This window comes from Globicephala melas, chromosome 5, assembly GCF_963455315.2.
Source record: "Globicephala melas chromosome 5, mGloMel1.2, whole genome shotgun sequence".
Taxonomy (NCBI): Eukaryota; Metazoa; Chordata; class Mammalia; order Artiodactyla; family Delphinidae; genus Globicephala; species Globicephala melas.
In genome coordinates this window covers 89144674-89157205 of record NC_083318.1, presented here as the reverse complement: position 1 = coordinate 89157205, position 12532 = coordinate 89144674, and the positions used below count along the sequence as shown (strand labels likewise).

The 12532-nt window shown below is 36.2% G+C and overlaps 1 protein-coding gene across 1 annotated transcript; it reads right to left on the bottom strand.

Annotated features, from left to right (window-relative positions):
- Positions 1-277: 277 nt before the first annotated feature.
- Positions 278-12030, bottom strand: AMBN (ameloblastin). The gene is made up of 11 exons (XM_030878083.2): positions 12016-12030; positions 10976-11044; positions 8221-8271; positions 6881-6928; positions 6279-6389; positions 4521-4754; positions 3581-3619; positions 3257-3316; positions 3120-3164; positions 2630-2674; positions 278-823 (listed from the first exon to the last, which is right to left on the bottom strand). Exons 1-11 carry the CDS (start codon positions 12028-12030, stop codon positions 278-280), a joined length of 1263 nt encoding a protein of 420 aa, XP_030733943.2.
- Between the last annotated feature and the right edge of the window lie 502 nt (positions 12031-12532).

The following is a 12532-nucleotide window of genomic DNA, read 5'->3' as shown; positions in this document are numbered from 1 at the left end:
AATGGTAATTTTCAAATGCAGAGACCCTTAGACTTGCTCTGATGTTATTAATAGTATTTCTAAATCACAGAGACAGGCAACACATTTTATTTCAATAAGAGAATGAAAGCAAGAAGGGGACCTACACTATTTCTAGCCACTTATATTTATTAGTATGTGCTTAACACTTTTAATGCCTTTGCTGCAGAGGGTAATAAGTGTTTTCACAAAAAGATAGACTATTGGGACAAAGCTGGGAAGCTTGTGCATACAGTAAGTAGCTGATATCTCAAGGCTCTCAGGGCTCTTGGAAATGCCATGCATCATGCTTAATCTGGGGCTGCTGGGCCTTGTTTCCTGGCATCGATGTGTGCTGACTGTCAGGGGTCACTGTGGAATCCACGGTGGTTTCTTCCTGGAGACCCAGAGTTGTGGTCTCATCAGCACTGTAGGTCTCATAAACATCAGCTAATCCAGGGGTCATCAGTGGGTCTGCAGCTGCTGGGGTGACCCTGAGGGGTCCCCTGCTCTGCCCTGCAGGGCCTCTTGCTAGGTTGGGGATATTGCCTTTAGGATTAGCAAGAAGCCCTCCAAGGGCACCAGGTGCTAGCTCTGAAAGGAGAGCTGGGTTTTCCAGATCGGCTGGGTTGGCCTCCGGCACAGGGGGGTCTTGTGCACCTCCTTCTCCCTTCTCCGGGCCTTTGGTTCCAGCGGCTGGGGAGTCAAATTCCAGAGTAAAGTCCCCGCCCATGGCTGGATTGGGGGGCATCCCTCCAAGGCCGGGCCTCATGCCTCCAAATCCCGGGAACATGGCTCCATAGGCCATGGGGCCTCCTCTTCCTCCCTGGAAAAAAACATTTATCACATATTATTAACTATACGATGCCATTATACCCGTCAGATTCACTGAAAAACCATAAAAAACTGATAGGGAACAGAGAGTTGGCTGACAGCTTTGTGTAAGCACATTTCTCACTAAATTGACTTCTGTACTTTTTGGGTGGGGACGCTCACTTCTTTGAAAGGGAGATGAAGACCCTTTGAATGCCTGCCGAAGGGTAAGAGGGAAAGAAGCAGGGAAGTAGGACAGAACCAAGTCTACAGGCAAAAGGTAGTTTGAATTTCATTTTAAGAAAACAATAAGCAGTTGAAAAGGGCAATACCATCATAAGACAAACAAAATCTGATGCATTCCTGAGTTTGTTGAGCAGAGTTTTGGAGGACATTGTCAGTATCATTTCTCAGTATCCCTCAAAATGAATGAAGCCCCATGTAATATTTTCTCTTTTGCTTTAAAAATTTTTCCTTCCTTCCTTCTCTACTTCCTTCCTTCTTCCCTCCCTCCCTCCCTCTGGAGAAACAGAAATATTTTCTTCCTGTGGACAGTTAAAATTCTAGAACTGACCATGTGTCCTTTTTTCCTTTGTTGTGAAAAATTTCAGGACCAAATCTTGGGCTTCTTACAGCAAGTGTGCAGGGCTTTGTAACTTGCGTATCTGTATTCTCATTTCCTCATTTTAAATTCTGTCTTCAATTTTTTGGTTATATTTATTGTGTTTTTCATAAGCTACAGAAAAATCTTTTAAGAATGAGGCAAAATATAAATTAATTAAAATTCTAAAATAATAATTAACACACTTGAATTTTCAACCCATTTCGTTGGTGTTATGTAGAGTCAGTACTTTTTCCTCTTATATTCTCCTGGCTCTCCACTCGCAGATTTTCCCATCATCTCCTCCAGGGATGGCACTGTGAACCCCTGGGCTGCTACCTTTATCACATGATTTTCACATTTTCTGCCCCTGTATCTATTTTTTCCACTGACTAGACTGTGAACTCCCTGAGATCAGGAACCTTATCTTATTTATCTTGCCTCCATAAGATCTTTTTATGTGTCTCACTCACAGAAGGCACTCAATAATGTTGAGATTCAAGTTTTCTTCAGTGATAGCATGTTTACATGTATTTATTAACTGAGTAGGATCCGTAGTTGATAATGATTTGTTAATTCAGTATGGTTTTGTTTTGTTTTGCTTTGTGCTCTAACAGATTTAACGTAGAAATTTCTGAGGGAAAAAAGTCCAGTTGTGTGAGTCTATTGATCTCAAATTTTAAAGTTGTAATATGCATAGATAATGATAAGAGAATAAGAATACACTTGACTTACATTGTTAATGTACTTTGAATTTTACAATAATCAAATTTTAAACTTGGTTAATTTTGTTTCTTTTTGATCTCTCAATTTTGAGGTCTAAGTGATTTGCAATTTTGTTGAATTTGTTACTTTGAGGGGTTAAGTGGTCTGAGAAGTAACGGGAACTTCATGAACCATGTGTATCTTTTTTGGTTTGAAGCGTTTGCTGTTCAATAATGGTGGCTTTTCAAGAGAGGTTTCTCCTGTTCTCATGTTCAAGAAATGGGGCAAAATCCTATGTGCGAGAATGGTCATCACTCAGAAACGACTATATGGGAAATGTGATGAAATCTTTGCATACTGCTTCAGAATCAAGCTTTCGGTTTTGGAGTGGAACAACTTGAGTCCCATGTTGTATATTCAGCTATATTCAGGGCCAACACCTCTTGCAGCCAGTCGTCTGTGACTGTTCTCCCTTGGGCACTATTTTAAGAAGACTTTGAAGACATTACTCACAGCCATTTCTTCTGAGCTCATGATGCCAAGTCTGGCAGGAGCGTTCTGTTCAAAAAGAAACACAGCATCATATTATGAGCCAGCTGACTCCTATTATCTTTGTAACTACTCAAGACAAAGTTAAAAGTCATTTAGTCTTTCTTTAAAACTTAATATTAATACTGTGTCCAGAGGCAGGGTAAAGTGGAGAGATGAGTCATTATTAAATAAATGTAGCCAATTTGGATAATTAAGATAGAAAGTTGACCTTTTCTTTAATGCCACTGTGTGTGTGTGTGTGTGTGTGTGTGTGTGTGTGTGTGTGTGTGTATGTGTGTTTGTATGCCTGGCCAGAATTATCCAAACAGGAAGTGTGCCTCCTTGCCATTTCAGTTGCTAACTTAGGCATTCAGAGAATATGGAATCTATTGTTTGAGGCCTAGATTTTATAATATTATCTCTTAAGAAAACATTTAATTAAAATGATACTTTTTATAGGATAAAGACTTACCAATTGATTTGCTCCATAGGACATGTAAAATATTCCTGGATAAAGCTAAATATAAATACAATAATCATCACAAAATGCATTTCCCAAGAGAAAAACTTTTAAGTAAATCACAGAGAAGTGGTATTAAAAAAACTTACTGGAGGTGGTTTATTTTGTGGCACTGGTCCCAGAGATATAAAACGGGCTATTGGAAACATCTTTAAGTGGTAGAAAGAGAATAAGCAATTCATATTTGCTATAACACAGGCAAACCTCCCATTACGGCCATTTCTAGGAATTATATGAAACTTATTTTCAGATGGATTACTATGATAAACAAGTATTTAATACTTAAGCAAACAAAGGAACCCATTATATTTCATATTTATGGATAAATAGGGCAATTAAAATTTTTTACTCTCCTTTCTTGAAGTATAGAGATGTATTTCCCAAGAAAGTGTCTTACTGAGATTTGTACTTACCGATGGATCTTGTGGATCAGGAAAATTCATTCCTGGCAACTGCATTACAGATAAATATTAAAATTACTGAACAATTAAAATAGACGAAGTGAACTTAAAATGTTCTTATCTTATTTACGATTATGATAAAACAATCTAAAATGAATTTCCTTGTTTTTACTTTCATTTTGCCTCTGAGGGTACAACCAAAGAGATTACAGTTGCCCTTTACTAACATGCACAGAGAGGAGATGGGGCATGTCTGTCATGAGTTTGCTTTGTTTTGCAGAATAGAAAGTAATGAATTTTGGAATCAGAGCATGCCAGATTGATTTGAATGCTGGCTGTGCCACTTAATTTTTGTGTAATACTGGGAAAATTTTATAACCTCTTAAAATATGTCTTTTTAAAAAAGGATGATAATATCTATCTTCATAGGATTGGAGTCAGGATGGTATGTGGGGATGTTAAATGCCTGCAGCATACTAGTTACATGATACCTTCCTTTTCTGTCCATTGCTCTTTTCTCAATATTATTACCTGATACTTTTGCTTGATTGTCTTCTCTATTACCAGATAGAGAAATAATAATGCAAAAATACTATTTGCAATGCTGAGGGATCAATCACTTTTCTCAGTCCTTCCAACATTGAAAAAAGCCTGATGATAAGAAGCCTGGAATTCTCTGGGCTGTCCTATTTCCTCTGAAAGCTTTCATCTTTTGTAACTAAGAAACCAATTTTACAGGAGCAGGATCTTTTAGAATCCATGCCCCATCTCAGATGGCAAAAGGCAGGAATGGATATTTATATTCTACTCCCAGATATGTCAATTGCTCGAAAACATTTGTATTTTCGTGCATTATGCCCAAAGCTCTGATTATTTAAATGTGCTCTGCAAATCGATTTTCTTTCACTAAGTTAATGGACGATCCAGATCTGACTTCAGAGAAAGGAATTACCTCGGTCTTTGATGGCTTTTCTGATGGTGCCACCTGTTGAATCATTGGCCCCTCTGATTGCTGCAAGGGTGGATGTCCCGGGTAAATCGGAGACTGAGGTATTCCCTTCTGGACTGTGTTCTGGACGGAGGTTACAACGGTGGGCTGGAGGAAAGGTTTCTGTCCTGGCTGTGGAGGCTGCAGGGATGGCTGCGATGGGAGAGGTGGGGGATGCACAGGCAAAGAATATTCATACTGCAGAGAAATTTGAAAGGAGCGTCAGGAAGTGATGGCTCATTGAACTGTGGTGTCTGACAAAGCAAAAGGGCTTGAGGAACTTTCTACTTGGAAGAGAGTCTAGGAGACTTGTCTTGAAGATGTGTTCCATAGGAAGCACTGATTCACTTAAAGTCAGTGTTTTTGGGAGCAGTCTGGTAGGTGTTTACCTCCCCTACTTCCTTTGGGACTATGACTGCGCATGAAGATGGAAAGCTATATGAACTTCTGGGTAGACTGAGCCGTTTCGTCCTCTGGGTTCCCACAGCTGCCTCTATGTATCTCTATTTTAACACTCTCTCACTGGATTACAATTACTCCTGATAAAGCTTTGTCCCTTGGTCAGCTGACAGAGGATAATGTCTTATTTATCTTTATAGCCCCAAGACTTAACATAGGTCCTAATAAGTGACTGGCACAGGTTAGATAATATATTTTTTGAGTTAATGAAAGGAGAAAGGGTAATTAAATAAAATACCAATCAAATTCTTACATCATGAGTTCATTTTGGAAATAATCAAGTGGAGAAAGAATCACCATTAACATAATTTACTGCCCCACTAAATGTGACTTTAAAAACAAAAAAAACAAAAAATAAACAAAAAAGAAGTCTCACAACAATCTGGCTGTACTTCATCTCTTCAACCATTGCCCATCTCTAAACTCCTGGGCTTTCATTACTTGTATCTCATTCATTACTTATACCTCACAACTTAGCACCCTGTAATATGTTGTCTTGTCTTATCCCCTAATCAGATGTGAAATTTTGTAAGCTTTGAAGGCATTCTTAAACAGCTTCACTTTCATTTCCAATCTACCATTTGGTTTATGTATTTGTTAGGTATCTAATAAATAATGATTAACTGATTGATGTATTTATTAATTGCTTAGGGTTTATGATTTTTTTTTTCCAGTATGCGGGCCTCTCACTGCTGTGGCCTCTCCCGTTGCGGAGCACAGGCTCCGGACGCGCAGGCTCAGCGGCCATGGCTCACGGGCCCAGCTGCTCCACGGCATGTGGGGATCTTCCCGGACTGGCGCACGAACACATGTCCCCTGCATCGGCAGGCGGACTCCCAACCACTGCGCCACCAGGGAAGCCCTATGATGTTTTAACTAGGAATGTTTGGCATCATTTTAAATGTGTCTTTTAGTAATTATTTAAGGAATCTTGACTGAAATCAGAATTTTCCAGGATATAGCCTGCTTTCATTTTCAGGCTAGTTTATTTATTGTTCATATCTTTAACATAGGTATCTATGTTTTGGAAGCCATATCTTCCTATTTGAAGTAAATATACAAATGGGTTGAAAATTTGGACCATTTTATTTTAAATTTTCCTAAGTACTAAAAACAGTTATAGGTTTTGATTTATTGTTATTTGGAAAATTTTTTATTCATTACTGTTACCTGTCTGTGGTTACTATATGACAACTTAGAGAAGGCAAGCAGGAGAATATTTTAAAGCTTGAAGTTTCAGACTCATTGATGCAATTAACTTACCTGTTGAGTTTCATGTTCCCTTGGTCTCATCCACGGGAAAGAGGAATGTGGTGGGAGGAGACCATGCATCCACAAAGAATTAAATGATTTCCCAAAGCCAAATCTTGAATACTAAAGACATGGAGAAAAAAAGTATGCTTATATTTCAGTGTTTTCTTAAACTTGGTTTCCATTTTCTAAAAAATCCAAAAAAAGTGTAGAAATAGCAAAAATTAGAGTGTTATTGGTTAATTTAATGTGGCTAGGTTAAGTCTTCCAATAGACTTGCTTTTTATTCTGAGCCAATCTGACATATTCCCATAAACTTCTTTGAGATTTTGCTTTTTTAAGTATTCATATTTTGGGCTGCATAATAAAATTAATAATACAAAAAGGAATTTTTTTCTTACTAAAGAAAATTCAACATTATTTTTATTTTCTCCTACCATCCCATCGTAGGTCCTTATTTTGTTTTAGGTTATCTCAATTACTCATTTGCTTTTTCAGTATTTAGGATATTGTTTATTCACAAACAAATTTTATGAATTACAGTGCTGCTGCTAATATCACTACCACCAACACCATGAATATTTGCAATAAGAATTATTTGAAAATAAGGTTACCTGAGAAAGCATGTTTAATCCCTGCAAACTTCCCAACTGTCTCATTGTCTATCAAGGAAAAAAAAATGTGGGTTAGTGTTTTTCACATATGTTCCTTTTGTGTATGACACAATTGATTTTCAACATATGGTAGTATTAGCACAAAGTTTGGGGTGGGTCAATTTGAATAAAATAAGAGACACAAATCATCACTAAAAAGTAGAAATGTTAAATGTGATTCTGCCATTGTTGTTATCATTGCTATTAAAATAGTGAGCTTGCTTTTCATCATTAATTAAAAGAGAGAAAATATCATTTAAGTGGAGGTCATATTGAAACATGGGAAAATAGTTCATTGAATTGAAATATCAATATAATCACGAGGACATTGTCTCATTGACTCTTTTTTCCCCCATTTAACTTACTTTGCCTTTTATAAATCCAGCCCAAAGAGGAATTTGAAAAAACAGGCAAACAAACCAAGCAAATGAAAACAAAACAACCCTACCTCCTTCCCAAGTAAAAGTTCTCAAAATAATAAATATAAAAAACACTGGGGAAAATGGTAAGTATCTAGATAGATGGTCAAGAATGCTGCCAATGCAACAGAAAGTCAATTTCATTTTTCCTGGGAAGAGGTTTAGAGTTCTTTGCGTTAAGTTTAAGCTAGAAAGTAAGAAAAAAAAAACCAAAACTCAGTGAAATTAGCTTCATTTTGAAATAAGCTTCTAGCACAAAGTATCGATTGCCCTCAGACTGTCATGATATAAATAAATTTTGCAAGGCCTTGTGAAAAATTTGTAATCTCATAAATATTTTTCTATTCATAACTGTTTATATTTTTTTACTGATATCTGAAACATTTCTATTTTGCTGGGGTTTTCTAGACAGAGTATATGTTAGGTATAAGAACTGCAATAAGACAGACAGAGGCTATGCAGGAGGCACTATAGTACAGTGTTAATGCTATTTACAGTCCTCATAAACAATTACATTTTGTAAGATAAACTTTCCTCATGGGAACTTTATCATATGCTATATGGAGAAGGAACTAAGTATAAGCCATTTGTGACTTCAGAATAATGTGTTTCAATTAATGTATATATATGTATTAGGTATTAAATATTAGTACTGCTTTGATCACACACAGATGATGTTCTAAAGACCAAAACAACTGAAAATTTAAAATTGCAGTAAAATTATAAGATGAGGCTCTAATAAACGTCATAAACTTCTCTAGAACTGCGCAGGAGGACAGCCACTGACTTCTGGCCAGGAAAACTGAGAAACAGCCCATGTATTTCTCTTATGAAGAACATACCAATGTAAGGATTATATGTAAATACTCTAACAATACATACCTCAAGGCTCAAACTAGCCATGCCTGGTGTCCCAGGTTGCTGAGGAAACACCTAAATGGAAATAAAAATAATTTTGAATTTTCTTTGATGAGAAACTTCATTACACACTGAAAATAGAAAGCCACACATACACATAAGGGCCAGCTAATATTGGTTTATTACCCAAATGACTTGAGCTTTTGGGTAGAATGAAGAAGAACTTAAATTGTTTGGAGTATTAACATAATATTAAAATTTATTTTTTTGGCTGCACCGCACGGCTTGTGGGATCCTAGTTCCCTGACCAGGGACTGAAGCCAGGCCCTTGGCAGTGAAAGCATGGAATCCTAACCACTGGACCGCCAGGGAATTCCTAATATTTAATAAGTTTGCTCCCACATGAATCATCTACCCTTTATCTACATCTTAATGCTATATTGCTTTAAAAGCAAAATTTGATTTAGTTTGAAAGTTATGTTGAAAACAGATGAGAAGTAAAAGAAACAAAATAGAAAACTAATAACTCAACTTAAATATTATCACAGAGAAAAGCAAAGGGAACAAACTCGAACTCAGTTTTCTTGTGTGTTTGACAAATCTACATACCTGGTTTGTGGAACGTGGTGTGGGATCATGGCATTCGGCAAAACCATGTGTAAAACCTAACTTGCCTCCCATTCAAAGGGCTTTAACAAATCCTCCATCATCTTTAGTGAAAGATTATTATTTTTAAATGTTTTTTCTTCTTTTTTTGTTTTTATTTTTATTGTGAAAGATTATGTATAAACCTGTTGATCTGTGTTTATATTTTTGGGATCATATAAAAGGCATTTTTTCTGAAATAAAAGGTATTCTAGTACCAAGTACTATTATACTTACTGTGTTCATTTAAAAGTTGTTAAAAAAATATAGCTATATTTACAGCTAGGTTTTTAAACTGTAAGATATTTTCCTTTCTAAGCCAATCCTTATTAATATGCATGAATACAAGTGGGGGAAAAAAACCAGAGAATGGAAAAGAAGTGTAACAATTAGAGTAAATTGGATTTTAAGGGGTTTTTGTTCTTTGGATATTCTTACATCTAGGGTCAAGGGGTTTTAATGCCTTACTTCCTTCATTTAAACCACAGGTATTTTTGGAGTCTTCATGAAATGTATTGGGATTATTTTTCCTTTGTGAGGAAGTTCAGGAGTATTTTTCTGAGCATATGTTATTTGTCTCCACGTCCTACATTTTTATACAGGTAAAATCCCACCTTCTGGGTCATGGTGCAAATTTCTTCAAATAATGCAGTTTTGCAAGTGGATAGAAGGGAAGGAGTTATAAATGTGTAGCAAATACTCCAAGTAGAGAAAGAGGTTACCTTTGTAGACAAAAAGAGTGATATGAGTATGTGTGTGGTGAGAAAATTGTTTGGAATTTGAGGGGATGTGAGAGTAGAGCCTTCTTTCCTCCTATTAGCCAGTACAAAAGTAAGGTAACTGGGATAGGTTCAACTACAGGACAAAGTACACTTTGCTTCTATTTGATCCAAGTCATGAATTAATGAGCAATATTTACATGAATGCAGATAGACAGAGGATATCTTTCCCAGGAGGAAGTAAAAGGAGAAGAACATCTGATTTGGCAGTTGGCAATCTTAAGCCATTGTCCTCTTACTCAGAGTGGACCTGACTGACACAGGTGTGGACCATTGTAAGTTCCAAGAGTGTTAAGGTGTTAGACTGATGGTGGATGGCTGAGGTGACCCCAATGTCAGTATCATACAAAGGTAAGCTAAGGTGGCAGCTTTAATTTTTCTTTCATTTAAAATTCATGTTGAGTAATGTAAAAGAAACTCTTTTTATCTGTAAAATGGAGGTTTTCATCCTAGCAGTCAGTTTTCATCCCCCTTTTTTGAAATGTTTTAACTTTAAGAAGCTCAAATGGCTACTCCTTTGTCTCAAGGAACTTAACTATTTAAAGTTCATTTAAGACCACCTATGAGCTCCTCAAGACAAGAGACCACGTCACATTTAATTTCACATCTCCAATGCCAGCACATTGCTGGATACACTGCAGGTGCTCGGTCAATATTTGTCAAATGCATGAAGCAACTGAATAATGTCTTCGTGTAAACAGAATCACATGATATTGGCTGGAGTAGTTCAGTGCTCAAAGGATTGTATTCATATGAAATCATCTCAATATATGATGGAATGTACCAGGTGCAGGACTGTAACATACAAGTAGCCCATTGCATGGCGTGTTTTAATTTAAGAAACTTCAGTGCTTAGTCACACAGTATCTCCCTATAAGACAAATTTGTTGGTTAATTACTAGCTTCAAATGGAATTACTTAGCTCAGTTTTGTAACCATAGTAATTTGGCTGATGTTGTTCTTTTAAAAATGAAGAAGAAAACTTACTTTACTTTTTTGGAGAAATTTCCTCTTTCCATTTTGATTTCATAATGGTTGCAGGTAATTGATAATAAATTTGTGCTGTGACATTGTTGGAGACCACATACATCTTTTAACTTTGAGTGAATGGAATAAGATGTAGAAGTTGTCTTTGGAAAATTTAAAATATCTTTTTGTATAACAAAATTTTATATTTGGCTTACTGCTTTTGGATTATAAGGGCTGACATCTGGGCACCTGACTTTTGACTCAGTAGGAAGATACCACTGGATTAATCCCAATGAGTCCAATTATGGACACTCAGCCACTTCCTTCAGTGTTGTTTGGTGTCTGGCAATGTCTCTACTAGGGTACCCTCTAGAAGACTGACTTACCGGCACTGCAGAACTCATTTTCAGGAGGCACAGGATCAGTATCATGTCCTTCATTTTGAAAAGTGGGATCTGAAACAGAGTTGCATTGGAGAATCAAATCGGATGAATTTTTATTTCAGAATGGCTAAAAGACAATATTTCCATGAGCTCTTTGCTCTTCCAAAATGACTAGGTTCAAAACAAAATAAAACAAAACCAAAACAGATAAATGTTGCTAAACAACTGATTTTTATTTATTAGTTTTTGGAATGAATTGACGAGCAATTAAAAAATTTCTAAGTACTTTTTTTTTTTACAGAGCTACCACCTAAATGAACATGTGGGAACACTTCCATGAATATTTAATTTCATTTCATAAATGAAAATGAATTAAATGAATTAAATTAAATTCATTAAAATTTTAAATGTGAAATGTTCCACTATGTGAAATGTTGGTCTATTAAGTATGATTCACAGGAATTTTTACTTTGTTTCCCTCCAGAATAAATTTTGAAATGCATTTTAAATGTAATACAACCAACAGTCATTTCATAACAAACCTTTATATGCAGATATAAAGGGTATACTATTCTATGTTTAGATTAGCCAGGAAACCATGCCAATAATTATCATTTAAAAATAAAAATTAACTAAATATTTTAATTTCCTTTGATATTAGTGGAAAATATGTCTCAAAATTGAGTTTTCCTCTTTCTAAAATGAATTATCTCTTCAGTTTATTCTATAAGTCCAGAAGGCACTTTACTCTCACATGAACAGAAATCTGACTAGTCAAGAGATTTGCTCAACTTCTAATACTTTTCCAAATTAGGTACTGTCACTAACAATCATAAATAGTAAAAAAAGTCTATAGGCAAGTCTTTTTGTCCTTAGCTGAAAGGGTATTAGGCAGGTCTCCTCTGGAACATGCTAATAATGTTTCACAATAAGCTATTATTCAGCTTCTGGTGACAAATGAAGATAAATCCTCTTTATAAAAGCTGCCTGGAGATAGGAAAAAAGAACAGGAATCACATGGAAATCATAAAATCACATTTTACCTTCAATGCTGGCATGCACTGTGCTCTCAGGGCCTGGTGATGCCAACCAAGATAGTTCTAAGAAAAGAAGATTAAAATTTTTTTCTGGACTGTGCCTGAGACTCACTCTGTATCCCTCATTCAGGGAAGACCTGAAACCTTTATTTAAAGTGCCAATCCACCAATCAAAGTAAAGCTAAATGGGGGGAAAAAAATCACAACTCTGCTCCTGCAATTAGCCCACACCCTTTTATTTCATGCAAGGACATTGGCCCAGTAGAGTCTCATTATTTTTAATTGTAACTCAACCCCTGTATTTATTCAGAGAACTTGATTGCAGAGAAGACACTGAAGGAATAATAAACATAAACTCTGAAGACAATGGTTTTGGTGAGCTGGGGGAAATATATGTAAAATAGGGGCAAAATAAACCCTTATTTGTTTTGTGCAGGTTTTTATCTTCAGGTAAAGTTAGTGACCAAGTGCTAGTATTCTCACTTTCATGTTTGTTGTGGTAAAAGTAACGCTCCTCCCTTCT